Source organism: Podarcis filfolensis (genome assembly GCF_964270895.1).
Source record: "Podarcis filfolensis genome assembly, chromosome: 8".
NCBI lineage: Eukaryota > Metazoa > Chordata > Lepidosauria > Squamata > Lacertidae > Podarcis > Podarcis filfolensis.
The window spans coordinates 79,082,018-79,098,837 of record NC_139611.1 but is presented as its reverse complement, the minus strand read 5'-3'; the positions used below and the strand labels follow the sequence as shown (position 1 = coordinate 79,098,837).

The following is a 16,820-nucleotide window of genomic DNA, read 5'->3' as shown; positions in this document are numbered from 1 at the left end:
TTAAGATCACGAAAGGTTACAGGGTTTTGAACATCAGGATTGAGTATTCTGGGCTGTGAATTTATATAATAACCTCCCACACATAATCATCTTGCCTTGCGAACCAAGCGAGAAGGTCTCCCCACTAGTAGTTCACCTCCCCATTTGCCAGCCTTGCTGATCTGCCTCCATGTTGGCTCGCCCTCCTTCTTAATGCCTCTTCCCAGATGCTCTCTGGTAGTAAACACCCTATTCCTTTCTTCCCCAGGCCCACAAGTTCTCAACTTCCCCGGACTGGAGAACAGCCAGTGCTGAGGGCCGCGGTGAAGCGTCTGCCCCATCCGCAGGCCCGCTGACTTCCTCGCTCAGCCCTGGCCCTTCGAGCTCCACAGAGGCCCCTAGAGGAGGCCCCTCGACCCTTGCTCCAGCGGCAGCAGCCTCCACATCTGAGGCAGGGCCCGAGCAGAAGGAGGTCCCCGTGGGGAAGAAAGTCAAGGTCCGGCCTCCGCCGCTGAAGAAAACCTTTGACTCTGTCGACAAGTGAGTGATTGGGGAGCTGCAGGAATGGGTTGCCAAAGACCTAAAGCTCAGGCAGCTGCTATATGCAGAGTCAGATTATTAGGTCCAACTAGCTCAGAGTGGTCTGCACTGATTGGCAGTGGCTGTCTGGGGTTTCAGGCAGGGAGTCTTTCCCTGGAGATGTTGAACCCCAGGACCTTTTGCATGCAAAGCAGATGCTCTATCTCCAAGTTACATCCCTTCCCCAGGAATTATGTTTTGCAAAGTGTGTTCTGGGGTATCTGGAGTTCTTCATCAGGGGTTGCCGAATTCCCCCCTCCTACCCCTCAAATGCAGTTTGCCTGTTGATACAATATTATTATTATTATTTTATTTACATGCCAACCATCTGACTGGGTTATCCCAGCCACTCCTTTCCTTCAATAGGCAGTTGGCTGCTGGCAGTTAGCTTGAAGGGACCACCTTCCGTTCATGCTGGTTGTATTTATATTATACGTATTATCACATGGTTCTCCTAGAGTCATAGAACTGTAGAGTGGGAAAGGGAACCCTGGGGGTCATCTAGTCCAACCCCTTGCAGTGCAAGAATCTTAACTGAAGCTTCCATGAGAGATGGCCATCCAACCTCTGCTTTAAAAGCTCCAAGGGGTCCATAACCTCCTGAGGGAGAGACCGTTCCGCTGTCAAATAGCTCTTAATGTCAGAAAGTTCTTCCTGATGTTTAGTCAGAATCTCCTTTCCTTTAACTTGAAGCCATGGGTTCAGGTCCTACGCTCCAGAGCAGGAGAAAATAGGCTTGCTCCATCCTCCATGTGACAGCCCTTGAGATATCTGAAGATGGCTCCTCTCCCAGTTAGAGCTTCCCAACAAGCCTGTGATGTAGACTAGGCTGAGAGAGAGTCCCTGGCCCAAGGCCACCCAGCGAGCTTCATGGCTGAGTGGAGAGTTGAGATTTGTTCCCCCAGATGTTCTGCCCCTGCAGTGACATGGAGCCAGGGAGGTTCTATGGCAGTGCATTCTAATGTGCGAAGAACTCTGTGCAGCTAGGAAGCTTGGGAAGCTGCAGACGCCAGGGGGGAGCTGAACTTGGTTTGGCACGTGTGAAGGCTGCTTTCCATGTCACTCTTTTCTACACAGCTGTTGATGCTTGTGCCGAACTAACAACCCAATTCCAGAAAAGGCACGCGCCTCCGTAATGTGCAAATAAGTGTACAAAGTGCCCTGTTTTGGTCTGAGCTCACACGTCGGTAAGAGAGTACGTGCCGCGTTGCATCCTGCAGAAACACATACGTTGGTTAGCACTCTCTTGCGGAACGGGCGGTGTTGCAAGTTAAATTCACAGGTGAAGGCGGCCTTTTCTGTAGACAAGGTTTTCCACAAAGGCTTGCCACTGGTGGTGGAGGGACCCTGGAGGAAAGCAGTGGCCTTTTGAAGAGCAAAGCACGAGGTGGCTGCTGGGTTGGGGGGGCAGTGTGTGTGTTGGGGGGGGCATGTTCTGCGAGAGCTCCTGACTGCACGGTGTGACCCACACCCTGTCCCCTTCCCCAGCAGGGTTCTGTCGGAGGTGGATTTTGAGGAGCGCTTTGCCGAGCTGCCTGAATTCAAGCCCGAGGAGGTGCTGCCCTCGCCCACCCTGCAGTCGCTTGCCACCTCGCCCCGCGCCATCCTCGGCAGCTACCGGAAGAAGCGCAAGAACTCCACCGGTAAGGAGCCGGGCAGGGCCAGGAATAGCCTTCTATGGTAGCGGCTGCTGGGCATTGCAATTCCAAGGCAACAGAGAGGACAGATACAGAGGAGCAGATGAGAACGGCAGACATAGATATTGCCAGGGGCTGGACAGAGGAGGAAGGGTGGTGGCCGTCCCCCACACTTCTCATGAACCTTCCTGAGAACAGGAGGACAGTATAGACTTAGAGCACTGGTTTGCAGAAGGACATAGTTCAGAGAATGTAGAGGTGAAAAGCTGGGCAATATTGGAAGAGGAAGCAGTTTCACTGGGGGAGAGACAGATGACAGTGTCTTTGGAGAGCATTCCTGAGTCTCCCTCCCCCAGGACTAGGCGTGCAGTGAGAGTAGCCGAACAGAAAGCTCAAGAGACAGAAGCCCAGACCAACCAGCGCAGGCATGACTTACGATAAGAGAGATGAAGGGGGGTGGGACTTGGAGCAATGCCATTATAGGGAAGGCTGCATTCCTTCATCATTCTCTGTGAATTAATGAATAAATTGCTTGGTAAGAACTTTTATTGTTTCTCTGATTCTGGGCTGCCACCATGGGAGGGCTCTGATTCCCCAAAGCCTGACAGATATGGAGGAAGGGGTACCATCTGTTCTGTGGAGAGTCTCCAGGCAGGACAGGTTTGCCCAGGAGGTTACTGGAGTCGAAAAGCAATGTGGGATATCCGCCCCTTTCACATTTCTGGGATCAGGTGGGAAAGGAAGTGTAACTTGTGCTTCCTATTTCCAAGCTCTCCCGTAATTCTGCATCCTTGGGTTTAATTTGGCGCAGATTTTTTAGGGGCAGGACTTTCCCCTCCCCTGACTTGGTAACATGACTTGTGTGCGGGTGTCCCTTTCAGACCTGGACTCCTCTACGGAGGACCCCATCTCCCCCAAGCGGAAGATCCGGCGCCGCTCCAGCTGCAGTTCGGAGCCCAACACTCCCAAGAGTGCCAAGTGCGAAGGAGACATCTTCACCTTTGACAAAACCGGTGAGTAAGGTTGGAGGGCAGGGGGGGATGATTGGGGAGAAAAGGTGGCAGTGGAGGAGAGGCCGCCTGAGCCTCAAGCAGCACTGAAAGGGTCAAGAAAACCCCCAAGCTGTGTACCTGCTTCTTCAGAGGGAGGGAGACCCCATTCAGAGCAGGCAATCTCCCAACTATCCGCTAGCAAACCACCCATACCCCAAAATTTTTAAAGGGGCATTTTGGCTCCAGGTGCATCATAGATCCTTTCTCAATTTAGGCACAGACACGGAAGACGTACTTGGGGAGCTGGAATACGAGAAGGTGCCATACTCTTCACTCCGGCGTACCTTGGACCAGAGGAGGGCTCTGGTCATGCAGCTCTTCCAGGATCACGGCTTCTTCCCTTCAGGTAAGGAAGAAGCTCAACCTGGCTGACATTGTCCTTGGGGGAGTAGAAGTTTGGACTTTCCTTTTCCTGCAGGGGATTCATCTCCCTGCCCCCGCCCTTGGACCTTCCTCCACTGCAAGAAAAACGATTATAGTTTTGGGGTTTCAAGTGAGCAGCCATTTTAGGGTCCACCAGACAGTTGTGGAAATGTAATCGAGAGCAGCTTTCCTCGTCTGGCGGTCTTTTTTTGGATTCCCAGCTCTCACCAGCCCCAACTACCACGGCCAGTGGCTGGGGATGATGGAAGTTGTAGTCCCAACAGCTGCTGGAGAGCAGCAGGTTAGGAAAGACTCACGTAGAACAACTCTGCGTCATCCTCCTGCTATCTGAATGGCAGCTTTCAGTTTGGAACAGGAACCGAGACTGACTGTACCCCTCTAGGCTTCTTCTGTATATTTTTTGGCTTTGCTGGCGGGTGGGGCATATGCTCCAGGTTCTTCACATTGTTAACGCACTGCCTAGGGAAGAGTTTCTGTATTTGTTCTGTTAGAAAGGGTGGCTGCATCTCTGTAGAGGAATCACACTTCATTCATTCATTCATCCCATCCATCCATCCATCCATTCATATACCCCGCCTTTGAAAAAACAACAATCATTTTAAAAATTGAACATTAATAGAATTAAATCTATGAAAAATATATAAAAACCATACAAATAAAAACAGCATAGCACCAGCCCTTTCCTTAAAAGCACTCAGTTCCCCAGAGACTGTTGGAACAAGTGTGTGGAGGGAGGACAAAGAGGGAGCCAGTCTAACTTCTCTAGGGAGGGAGTTGCAAAGTCTGGCAGCAGCCACCAAGGCAGCCATTTCCCGCATCCCTACCAAGAGTGCCTCTGAGGGTGGTGGGACTTGAGAGAAGGGCCTCCCCTGAAAATCTCAAAACCAGGGAAGGTTCATATGAGGGAATACGCTCCATAGAATTGTATGGTTGGAAGAGACCACAAGGATCATCTAGTCCAATCCTGAGATGCAGGAATCTTTGCCCAATGTGGGGCTTCAACCCATGACCCTAGCATTCAAAACATTTCAGAGATTACTGTAGTATTCCTTAGTCTTTCTCTCTCTGTTTTGTGGCCTAGTTCAGTTCTCTGCATTAGTTTGTAGGCTTTCTTCCCACCCCCCTTTTTATTCCCCAGCCGTTCTCCTCTGTCCCATCCTCCTTGCTGCGGCACTCACCACCTTTCCTCCCTCCCTCCCTCTTTGGCAGCCCAAGCCACCGCGGCTTTCCAGGCCCGCTACTCCGACATATTCCCCACCAAGGTCTGCTTGCAGCTCAAGATCCGGGAAGTGCGGCAGAAGATCATGCAGGCGGCCACCCCCACGGAGCAGGCCCCGAGCACGCCGGAGCCCGGAGGCCCCGCCAGCCAGGGCAGCGCTGCGGAAGTGGGGCAGCCTCTGGAGCTGACCATGGCGCAGGACTGTGCGCAAGGAGCAGACGCCACCTCTGCCGCCACCGCCACAACTGCCCCCCTTCCTACAACAGCTGCCAGTTGGGACTGTAACCAGCAGTCTTCCCCAGGAGGCAGCGGCAGCGGAGGCAACACCAGCAGCAGATGAACAGCCGTGAGCAGAGAGAAACAGCCTTGTGGAAAAGGAGTGGGGGGGGGGATATTGGAGCTTTGCCCCCCCCCCCCCGCTGCCATCTCTGTTCGTCACCCCTGCCCACCTTCCCTTGCTAAGTGCTTCCCCCATTTTCTGTGCCCCTGCTCAGGGACTGGAAGCGGGGAGGCAGCTTTCCTTCCTATGCAGACTCTTCCCCTTTCTTCTTGCACTCCTCTCCAGCCAGTCTGCTCCGAGAGGGAGGGGCTCTGGACTGCTGCCAGCCCCTTCGCTTCCCCCTCCACCCCAGGACTCGAGTGGTGGTGCTGAAAAACCATTCCAGGACACACAGGCCTTGCTCTCTCTCTCTCAATGCAGCGGAGACTGGCGACGGGGCCGAGTTGGGGGACAGTTTTACAAAGGGCCTTGAGCGATGGACCCGTGCGAAGTGTCGGGTTCCAATTTCAAGGCCCCTCCCCGCCCTTTTAATAATGTTAAATATTTTGAGAACCCACATATTCGTTGCTTTTGTGTCCTTAACTGGGGTGGAGGGGAGAGTCTTTCCCCAGACACACACATACACACAGCTGCAGGGGGTCGGGCGGGGAGTTTGCGGCCTTGAGTTCTGGACAGGTTATTGCTTCAGTCGCTGGAGGCAAAGGAAGAGGAAAGCACACCCAGACCGCTGCCGGGATCAGTCGATTACGACGCCCGCTTCTCTTGACCGGTCAAGGCTCTGCGTTGGCAACGAGAAGGAGGGAAGAGGGCGCTATTTGCGGTAGAGACTGCATACAGACCAGCCTACGTCTGGACAGGAGGTGGAGAGGGGTTTCTGCGAGTGAGGGGCTGACCCAGCACTCAAAGAAGCGAGAGAGCAGGTGTGGGTAGCTGGGGGGGCTCCCCCCCGAGCGTGAGTGCCCTGGCGGCCCCACGTCACATGTTGACCATGTGTGTAACCCCTTCTGTATTGGGGTGCTCCCACCTCACATGCTATTAAAGCTCTTTAACAATCCGTTCAGTCGTGGCGTTTTAGTTGCGCACATCTTTGGAGAACACCTTCTGGTGGGGGATACACTTTCCACCAAATTCTCCTGCAAGTCTGGTGCAGAGCGGCACAGAACCCAGCTCCTTCCAAAACCTCCACTCCAGCATCCACCAAAGGCTTTTAACCCTTAAAGGGGGAAAAAAGAGGTATGTTCGAAATGAGTGTATGAGATGAGAAACCAGAGGGGTTCCTGTTAGCCTTGGCCCTGGGCACTCTCCCTTCTGCGACACTGCAGCAGCAGAATAAAAGTGTGTATATTTGCAGCGAACTTGTGCAGGCTTCAAACCTCAAGGGGCGTCTGCTACGAAAACCAACAGCAGCAGGATGTGGAGTTGGCTGCATAAATTGAGCCCTTTTGTGCACCTGATTTACAGGTCTCTGGGTTGCAATCCTTGTTCAAAACGATTTTCAAATGGATTTTGAGTGGCAGGAGGAGGAGGCTGAACAGCAGGTTGCAATCAGTGTAGACTAGGGGTCAGCAAACACTTTCAGCAGGGGGCCGGTCCACTCTCCCTCAGACCTCGTGTGGGGGCTGGACTATATTTTGGAGGGGGGGAAAGAACGAATTCCTATGCCCCACAAATAACCCAGAGATGCATTTGAAATAAAAGCACACATTCTACTCATGTAAAAACACACTGATTCCTAGACCATCCACGAGCTGGATTTAGGCGGTGATTGGGCTGGATCTGGCCCTCGGGCCTTAGTTTGCCTACCCATGGTGTAGACGGTGGTCCCCTCCAAAAACTAGATTTCTACGTATGAAGAGAGATGACCTGTGGCTGTTTTTCAGCCATTTCCTGATAAGGAGGGGCAACTTCTTTTGTGAGTGGTGAATGGTAGGATTATTGGGTAGGCATTTATAGTGTTACGAGGTTCTGCACCAAGGCTGTGTAATGTTGGCTTGCACCACATCTCAAACCCTGCTGTGCTGTTGGCATCTATCTTGTCTTGGGAGACAACGGAAGAGTGCGCCATCAGGGTGAAAGTCAACCGCTGGGAGAGCTCCACCGCTTGCTGTGGTTGTAAGGAATGATACGGGACTTGCACCACGGCGGTTAACAGTATCCCTAGTAAGCCCCACCTGTCCATTTAGAGATGAGACGCTGCTCTTCAATTACCTAAAGGTCTGGAAGGGAGCAGCTTTAGGGAGGTGGTGCAATTATACAGAAGAACCAGCTTTCTGGATCTTGCATGTGCTCCATCTGATTCGATATTCAACTACCTAGCAAAGATTGCAGGGAACAAAGGAGGTGATATTCCCTGCTGCAGAGACATAATAGGCCCTCCATGGAAGGTTCATGCATATCGGTGGGGAACTATAACTCCCATCATCTGTGACCACTGTCCATGCTGACTGGGGATTTGGGGTCCCAACGGGAGCTGGAGGGCTACTCGTTCTCCACCGCTGCTACTACACACTGCGGCTAACAGTTTGACAGTTCTATACTAATCCCTGTAATTTTTCAAAGTCTGCTTAAGGCAGGCCACCCCCAGAGCGTAGGATAGTGCTTTGGCAAACCTCCATTTTCATTTGAGAAGTCGCTGCTTGCAAATCTGGGACAAAAAAACCCACACCCAGTCAGAATCATAGACTCGGAAAGGATCACAAGAGCCATCTAGTCCAACCCCCTGGAATGCAGGAATCTTTTTGCCCGGCGTAGGGCTCAAACCCACAGCCTTGAGATTAAGGGTCTCATGTTCTACTGGGTGGACAGAAAGAAGAAGCCAGTCTTGGAGACCAGATACTTTGTGCACCACTTTTATTAAGTAAACATAAGCAAGTTCGCATCAACTTGCCCTGTGCCCAACTTAAGTTTTTGGCAGACGCTGGCCAACAGGCCCCCCAACCCCACAGTCTCCCACAATCACTTAACAATCTACAGAACTAACATGCTGAAAGGGATTTGGGGGAGAGAAATCAGCATTCAGTGCTGAATACTAGGTAGATGAAGACGTAACAGCTTGGGAGGGAAGCTGTATTTATTGCCTACCCCCTTGAAGACCGGAGGAGAGGTGGTGGGAGAGACAGCATTCTAACTTCTGGGGAGGTGTCCCTTTGCAGCCACCCAGGCCACAGCGTGGCTCCATCTTGGCCACAGGCAACAGCATTTGGTCAAGGGCTTTGAGCGTGGCATTCTCCCAGCAGGCAAAGCAGCAGCCGGTGCAGGCCAGGACAGAGTCTGGCGTAGCCGTTGCGGGTCAGGTGGAGGTAGTCGTACATGTCATGGTGGCTTATGGTCCCGTCCGAATGCACAAAGCCCGGGTCAACGTTGAGGAAGGAGGCGTTGGGCAGCAGCGGAACCTTTGCCTCGAGCAGTTCGTTCACTCTGCTGTTCTTCTCCCGCAAGGGGTTGGGGTTCTTGCCCCGCGGCAGCAAGCCCTGCATCCGAGAAGACACGAGCCGATTAGAAAGCAGTGCAGACCTTACGCCAGGGTTTCCCGAATGTGGGGTTGTTTTGGGACTACAATTCCCATCATCCCTGACCACCAGTCCTGCTAGCTGGGGGTGATGGGAGTTGTAGCCCAACAGTAGCTGCCTTCAACCTTCATCCCTCCCACCAAAGCAGCCCTCCCGGGCACCCTCGGCACTCACCAACACCACCACGCGGGCCTGCGGTTGCTGCTGATGGATGACCCGCACAATGGCTTCTATGCCGCCAGCCACCTGCTCGGCAGTGTGGCCGTGGTTATTGGTGCCCACCCAGACGACCACGATCTATAGGTTAAAAGAGGGAGAGGGGAGAATAAGTTTCTCTTGGGGGAAGGAGGTTGCTGTCCTGGCCTAAAGAAGGCCACCCGCATGGTTAGAACAATCATTTTCTCCTGTAGTTGAAGATTCCTCCCTGCAGGGATGGTATGTTGCTGTACTACAACTCCCATCAACCACAGGTTCCCCATCCTGCTTTTAAAGCCACAATTGGGCTCTTTGTTCTCAGCAAAGTTGGACAAAGGCGGGGGGGGGGGGGAGGAGCCTCTCCCCTAACCAGTGGGGGCAGTGACAAACAGTATGGGGATGGGGCGATTGGGGCAAGCTGTGAAGGAGTGGATTTTTTTGGGGGGGACAAGTTGCAAAGGGAATGGGGTTAGCATTGGGGTGGGATGGGTGAGCAAGCATGGAAGCCCCTAGCTGATGTTTTAAAAGCTTGTTTCAAGTCCTTAGGCCTAGCAGCTATAGTATATGCTTTACGAGGTGTAGATAATCTCAGCAAATCGGGAGAAGTAGTCTGAACAGTATTTCCAGTGCTTTCTTCTTCTTCCCAAGGGCTGATTAACTAGTGAAAGCAGAATTAGGCAAAATAAAGAGACATAGGCATATGATGCATGCGTCACAGAAACTGAGTTAAATATTTTTTGCATAGAGATTATGCAAGAAGGGCTACTGTGGGTTTAACTCTATCTCTTCTTTCAGTCCTCCCTTGTGAGTTTTTGGATACTTCCTTGTCCTTTCGAAAAAAATGCCAAAAGTACCAATCAATCAATCAATCAATCACACACACACACACTTTCCTAGAGGCAGAATAAATTATGCAGAAAATATGAAAATCTGTATGATTTCCTGCTGGTTTTCTTGGTAAAGACTAGAAACAGACCTAACTCTCCTTAAAGATCAGCAATTGCTTCCTCATCCTGCTCTATGGTCCTGTACCACCACTACCCAATCTCCTCAGATGCTTTCATAAGGAGACATCTCTCGGGAAAAGCTTTAGGATCACGGGCAGAGTCCTCAATCCAGTTTTTAAAGGATCTTGCTGATCAATGCTTCTGAGATCTTGGGAAATGGCAGTCAGTCAGTTCTGGGCTGGATGGACCAATGGTCTGAGTCGGCATAGGACTATTTCATAAAGATTACCTTTGGTCTGATGTGCTGCAACTCCCCATTCTGCAAGCGCCAGAGCACATGCTGGGTGGCATCGCCCCCAATGCCAAAATTGAGAGCGTGTAGAGGGGAGAAAAGCTCTCTCCAGATCTGTGGGGAGGAGGAAGCGAATCGGCTGTCAGACTATTAAAAGAGAATTCCACTTACCCATCTCGCCCCTTACAAGTTTCTTTCTGAGCCACCTCACCTCGAACTGGTGCAGCAGCTGCACCAAAGAATCTCCAATGAAGACAACCTCTGGTTCCTTGTCTTTGCTATCAGCAATAAAGCGATGGTGCTGTTTTATGGGGAGAAAGAAGGTAAATTTCAAGAGACAAAGCTAAAAAAAGGAACGTCTTTAGGTGGAGAGAGGAAGCAACCCAGGCATGCAGACCAGTTTCAAAATGAGATGCAGGTGAGACTCACTATAGTCTTAAAATATGCCCAACTCCGCACAGGAGTGCCGCCTTAATACCTGCAGCGTTAAGGCTGTGCACACACCAATTCTTCAAATCACATTAGAAGCACATTCCTCCCCCTCAAAGAATTCTGGGCAATGTAGTTTATCCCTCACATTGTTACAATTCCCAGCAACCCTTAAGGAAAAGTGCCCAGAATCCTTTGAGGGGGGGGGGAATGTGCTTGGAATGTACCTTAAAGTTAAAATTGCGTACGCAGCTTTTGTGCATTGTTACCGCCAACCACACAAAAAACTGCCATATATTTACATGCCAAAACTTAGAAATGGGAAAAACTCCCGTTATTGTCCACCCTGATGGGAAAGGAGTAGCTGAAAAGGAGGCTAAAAGGGGTACCTAACATTCATAAAGCTCTTTCCACATCGTAATGTGTGAGGTGGTAGCCAGGCCAAAGGTGAGAAATTAGGCTTAGAAATGGAACCTCCCCAGGGGGCATAAATGTGCCCCATGCAAACTCAACACTCTATTATTGGCCTTCAATTAGCGGATAGCATAAGAGTGGGTCCCACCTCCCTTTACAGCTTCAGGTGAGCCACACTGGTGATACCAGCACCATTTTCTTTTGTAATAGTAATAGTAATAATAATAATAATAATAATATATTATTTATACCGCACCCATCTGGCTGCGTTTCCCCAGCCACTCTGGGCAGCTTCCAACAAAATATTAAAATACAATAGTCTGTTAAGCACTAAAAGCTTCCCTAAACAGGGCTGCCTTCAGATGTCTTCTAAAAGTCTGGTTGTTGTTTTTCTCTTTGACATCTGGTGGGAGGGCGTTCCACAGGGCGGGTGCTGCTACTGAGATTATGAAGAAAGAGGAGAAAAGGAGGGCACATACAAGGTTGAAATATCAAAAGCAGACCCTAGCCCTAGCCTGCAAAAGCATCTCCAACAATAAAAGTGTTAATATTTAAGGTGCTCTGTTGGTTTTGCTGCAATAGACTTGACACGGCCTACACTTCTGAAACATTAAAAATAGGTCCCATGTTGATGGTCAAATGAAAGCCCTACAACTGAGGAGGTAGTAGGTGGTTTTATCGCTCTGCACCACAACAGCACCCTTTGCAGGGATGGGGCTCCATTCTGCATCCTTCTCAGGATTAGCACATTGGCAATTCTGGCCTAGCACACAAGAAATGAGCACACAAGCAACTGTACACTGCCTGAGGACCACAATTCACTATCGCCTCCACTGTAAGTCATTGGGGGTTTCCCTTGTTATTTTCCACTTTGGGAGAAAAAGCGGGTCGCAAATACTAAATGAAAACTGCAAAGGCAGGAACGACCACGGCCTTCTCCAGGGAAGGGCACTGAGGGACCAAAAATATCAGAGACAATGAAAACTAATAAGGCTACTCAAAGAGCTCATCGGGGCAAGTGAGAGGCAGGAGTCTTTTGTCTGTTTCACAGGTGGTTCATTCATAAGGATGTTCCCTCCCCTTTTCACCTTATCCTACATTTGCTTTGTTGTTGTTTTTTTAAATGCTGCATGTAACCTGCTTCTTTCTTTTTTTTGCGGGAGGGTGCATGCGTTTCAACCTGAAAATACAAATCTTTTGCAAGCCTTTCGAAGCTGATAACTGTGATTGCCACCATTTGGAGACGTGCAAAAGCAAACCCTGGAAAATGCAACTGCACCCTCCCAAGGTGGAAAACTATTCTCTCCCCCCCCCACAACCCCCCTTCCCCTTGCTTTGTTCTCTACAGCCCGCCATCCTCCCAATGGGCCACTGAGCCAGCTGGGCCTCTCACCAGGGACATCCATCGCCCATCCCCTTGCACATCAGTGACTGGGGTCGGGGTGCTGGCTGGGTTCTTGTCGCCGTCACTCATGGTCCCTTGTGGCTCCTGGGAAGGCGAGAGCAAGAATGAGACCTCACACAATGAAAGCCCCCCGCCCCACCTGCCCTGCACAGGGGACTGCACTACCTAGACAGGGAAGGGAGGGGACTGTGCACACAGCACCCAGTCCAGGAAGGCTAATTGCACGCCGGCAAACCTTTCCCTCCCGTCGGCGTGAGTGGTTTAGTCCTTTCTCATCGGCTTCACTATGAATCGTCAGTCCCATTTCTCAAAAAAGGGGGATTGGTCTTATGCCACTGGTCTTTCTCGTTCGGGATCCTCCCGCTTCAAAGCAGACAGTACTAGGCAGCGTGATGGTAAAATTATATTTTGTGGGAGTGGTGCTGAGGGAAATACCTAGGAAGCAGGACATAAGACTAATTTTCCTGCAGGCTCCCCTTTTGATACAATAGCGCTGTCCACTGCTTCCCCCTCTGTGTAGCGCATAGTGGTACAATCCTCAAAAGCCAAAGATGCCCCCTCAAGACGAGTGGGAAATACCAATAAGCACAATGGGGGGAGGGAACGCGGTTTGCCCACAGAACCTCCCCCAAGGTTATGTAATAACGCAAGGTTCCTGCTTGCCTTTTAAAGCACTCTTACCGACGAGCGGGAGTTAGGTTTCCTCAGGCGAAGGGAAAAGCGAGTTTGCCCGATTTCCCCCCCCCCTCTCGTGTGCAGTGGTTCGCTCTGACCTTATCCGCTCTACGCTTGATACAGGCAGTACCATTTGAAACGGAGGGGGGAAATACTCACGGGGTTGATCGGAAAGAAGCCAGTTGGTCCAACCCTTCAGCGGCGGGAGGAGCCCCTTTCGCCGCCGACTGACTTGACGCTCAAGCCGCCTCAGCTCCGCGCTTGGAAGCGGTTGCTTGTGCGGCCTCGGCGGAACCATCTGACCCCGTCATTTGAGGGGAGGAGGATGCATTCCTTCGCCACTCCCCCATCTCGTGAAGGAAATGGTACCGCTGTTCCATTCATCCTCCGGCTGTTCCAGGTACCCTCCCTTCCCCGGCGGGGCTGTGCTGTGCATCTCCCCTCGGCTGCTGCTTCCTCGGTGCCGCGTTATGCGTGCATAGCCAGTGGGCATCAGCAGTTGGTGCAGGCAGGATTTGTAGAATCAGAGACTTGGAAGGGACCCTGAGGTTCATCTAGTCCAGGATCAAACCTGAAAACTTGGCAGTATCAGCATCATGCTCTTGTTGTTGTTTAGTCCTTTAGTCGTGCCCGACTCTTCGTGACCCCGTGGACCAGAGCACGCCAGGCACTCCTGTCTTCCACTGCCTCCCGCAGTTTGGTCAGACTCATGTTTGTGGCTTCGAGAACACTGTCCAACCATCTCGTCCTCTGTCGTCCCCTTCTCCTTGTGCCCTCCATCTTTCCCAGCATCAGGGTCTTTTCCAGGGAGTCTTCTCACGAGGTGACCAAAATATTGGAGTCTCAGCTTCAGGATCTGTCCTTCCAGTGAGCACTCAGGGCTGATTTCCTTAAGAATGGATCCGTTTGATCTTCTTACAGTCCATGGGACTCTCAAGAGTCTCCTCCAGCACCATAATTCAAAAGCATCAATTCTTCGGCGATCAGCCTTCTTTATGGTCCAGCTCTCACTTCCATACATCACTGCTGGGAAAACCATAGCTTTAACTATACAGACCTTTGTTGGCATCATTGCTCTAACCCAGTAGTTTTCAACCAGTGTGCTGTCATAGCACCCCGAGGTGCCTTGAATAATGGTCAGGGGTGCCACGGGCACCACTGGCCTCCATCCCTCTTTTCATCTCTCCCTCCTCTGATGCCTTCTCGTGTCTCTGCCTCCCAAAGGCTTGCACATCTGTTTGTTGCAGCAGCCTTGGCTACAAGCTCCTCAGGGCGAATGATGCCTCTGGGGCTGGCCAGGGGGTGATTCCCAGGCCCCTGTGGGGCAGTGGGAGGAGGCACCTCTCTTTGGGGTGGAGCAGGGGATGGGCAGCTCAGAGATGGGGGGGGGAGAGCAACTGCTGCCCAGAGGACTCCCAAGGAGAGAGGAGAGGAGGCTGAGAGAACACTCCACAGGGATGTTCAAGAAGGGGTGAGGGGCTGCCAGTTCTGCAGGCAAGGGGTGACATAAAGGGGCTCCTGAGCCCTGCAGGGGTGCCGCAGAAAGAATGTAGTTGGTCAAGGGAGCCGTGGACTCAAAAAGGTTGAAAACCTCTAGTCTAACCAACTGAACTATCTAAAACTCAATATCAGATCCAACAACATTTGTGCTCATGAATGGTTTTTTTGTATGATAGTAGTTGGAAGCAATAGTTGTACAATGGTACCTCGGGTTAAGTACTTAATTCGTTCCGGAGGTCCGTTCTTAACCTGAAACTGTTCTTAACCTGAAGCACCACTTTAGCTAATGGGGCCTCCTGCTGCCGTTGCGCCGCCAGAGCACTATTTCTGTTCTCATCCTGAAGTAAAGTTCTTAACTCAAGGTAATATTTCTGGGTTAGCGGAGTCTGTAACCTGAAGCGTATGTAACCCGAGGTACCACTGTATAATGTTTTCCTATTTGGTAGTGTACATTTTTAGATTTCTGCATTTCCTTACATTTATATAATGCTCACCACACCCTGCAGGCACCATGAGAATAGGGCTACTGCCTCTGTATCCCACACTGCCTTTGCTCCTGCACGTCTGGCAGAAATTCACGTATTGAAATAAAGGCACTGCAGCCCTGCCAGGTAAAAATAAAATTGGCAACACTTTCTATTTTGGGGCGAATGGGAGAGAGCAAGCTAATAGAAAGCCAGGGGATATTTGGCTCTCCATATTTTGTTGGACTGTAACTCCCTGAGTCATAGTAGCTGGGACTGGCTGGAGTTGGGAGTCCAATAATAACTTAGCATTTGTACAGCAGACTGTTAACAATGTGTTAAATACTTTGACACAGCCATCCCTACAACAACCTTGTAAGGTGGATCAGTATTATCACCTTACTGCAGAATGAGGTGCTGAGGCTGAAAAAAGACTCCAAGCCTGCACAATGTGTGACACATTAATCTGAATGCAGCCAATTGGCAACATATTGTCCACCACATTAATGAACCTATTTTTGCTGCAAGCACCTGGATGGTCATATTATACAGCTGATAAAGCGCTGCATTTAGCTCCAGGATTCACAAAGTTGTGCTGGCCCGAAATAGTGGCCTTGCTGATGCAAGTTTTAAACCAAGGACTTCCCAGCACTTGTATATTGAGGCCTAGTCCACCCCATGGTGGTACAGCCACTCCTGGAGTGGCACTTGAATATTCACATTCACGTGTGAAGAAACATTGTGTGTCATTACAGTAGTTCGAAAGCACGCCAGTGCAAGTAGATAAATAGGTACCACTGTGGCGGGTGTGGTGGGAAGGTAAACGGCGTTTCCATGCGTTCTGGTTTCCGTCACGGTGTTCCGTTGCTCCAGAAGTTGTTTAGTCATGCTGGCCACATGACCCGGAAAGCAGTCTGTGGACAAATGCTGGCTCCCTCGGCCTGAAAGCAAGATGAGCGCTGCAACCCCATAGTTGCCTTTAACTGGACTTAACCGTCTAGGGGTCCTTTAACTTTTTACCTATATCCAAATAGGAACTGACCAGTGGAAAGCTGTTGCATTCTCTCTCTCAGCCACACAGGGGACCCATTTTCCTGAGAATCTCAACAGAACAGCAATAGGAAGGAATAGTGCTGCAGATCAACCCTGAAGGCATGGCACTGTAGGCATGCCTGTACCACACACTAGGTGGACTGTCCTACAGCCTTCTGAGGGGTCTAGAGAACAATAGCAGACAATTCTCAGCCTCTTCTCATAACTATAGTCTGCAAGGTTCAAGCTTCAAGAGGTAAAACACTGACATTGTTTGTAGAGAAGGCATGTCCTGAGGATGTTCTCACATGTAGAACTTAAATTAGTGTTGCTGTCCCTGTATCTGAAATTCAAAGGTCTCTAAGCTATTTTAGATAGAATGTTTCTGCTTATCTTGCATTAATAACCAAGGCTTATATTTTAATTGTTTTAAGTTGCTCTGTGCAATATGAATGCATTGGAAGGCCTGGATGCCCATCTTTCTAATAAACAAATAAATGGCATGGTTTTGAGTTACTTGTTTCTGGAATTATTGCTTATGGTAAACTGTGATGTGGGCTCTGTTGGTTTGGAGAGCTGATAAGGAAAGCCTGTTCTAGAAGTGTGAACCTACAGAACACGGCCCCACCTCCTCTCGCTAATACATCCATCCTTCTCCCCTTTCCGGCAGAAAGATGGAACAACAGTTTTGGGGTGAGGGAGGTCATAGTATGATCTACTGCTACAGAACAAACCTCACTTTAACATCTGCTTGATATTTGCTGCAGAGGCTCTCTGTGACTGTATATGTATATGGGAATATGTATATGGGAATCTGGTACACGTCAC

General features: G+C 50.5%; 2 protein-coding genes across 6 annotated transcripts in view; one reads left to right on the top strand and one right to left on the bottom strand.

The window, feature by feature from the left end:
* Positions 1-6,184, top strand: part of CIC (capicua transcriptional repressor) — a 47,261-nt gene extending 41,077 nt beyond the window's left edge. For 2 of the 3 annotated variants that reach the window (XM_083626690.1, XM_083626691.1), the window contains exons 17-21: positions 248-519; positions 2,047-2,201; positions 3,077-3,208; positions 3,462-3,593; positions 4,841-6,184. In XM_083626690.1, the coding sequence (XP_083482816.1) occupies positions 248-519; positions 2,047-2,201; positions 3,077-3,208; positions 3,462-3,593; positions 4,841-5,190 (1,041 nt within the window). In that variant the 3' untranslated portion in view covers positions 5,191-6,184. The remainder of the gene's footprint in view (positions 1-247; positions 520-2,046; positions 2,202-3,076; positions 3,209-3,461; positions 3,594-4,840) is intronic. The other variant, XM_083626692.1, reaches the window with a different exon arrangement.
* A 1,781-nt stretch (positions 6,185-7,965) lies between these two features.
* PAFAH1B3 (platelet activating factor acetylhydrolase 1b catalytic subunit 3) lies at positions 7,966-13,364 on the bottom strand. Of its 3 annotated transcripts, none has more exons than XM_083628030.1 (6): positions 13,156-13,364; positions 12,310-12,405; positions 10,285-10,374; positions 10,071-10,187; positions 8,814-8,936; positions 7,966-8,600 (listed from the first exon to the last, which is right to left on the bottom strand). In XM_083628030.1, the coding sequence occupies exons 2-6, from the start codon at positions 12,388-12,390 to the stop codon at positions 8,334-8,336; spliced, it is 678 nt and encodes a 225-aa protein (XP_083484156.1). In that variant the 5' UTR covers positions 12,391-12,405; positions 13,156-13,364; the 3' UTR covers positions 7,966-8,333. The 3 variants fall into 3 exon arrangements, with proteins under 3 accessions (XP_083484156.1, XP_083484158.1, XP_083484157.1); XM_083628032.1 differs by lacking the exon at positions 13,156-13,364 and adding an exon at positions 13,003-13,134; XM_083628031.1 differs by lacking the exon at positions 13,156-13,364 and adding an exon at positions 12,487-12,707.
* Positions 13,365-16,820: the final 3,456 nt, after the last annotated feature.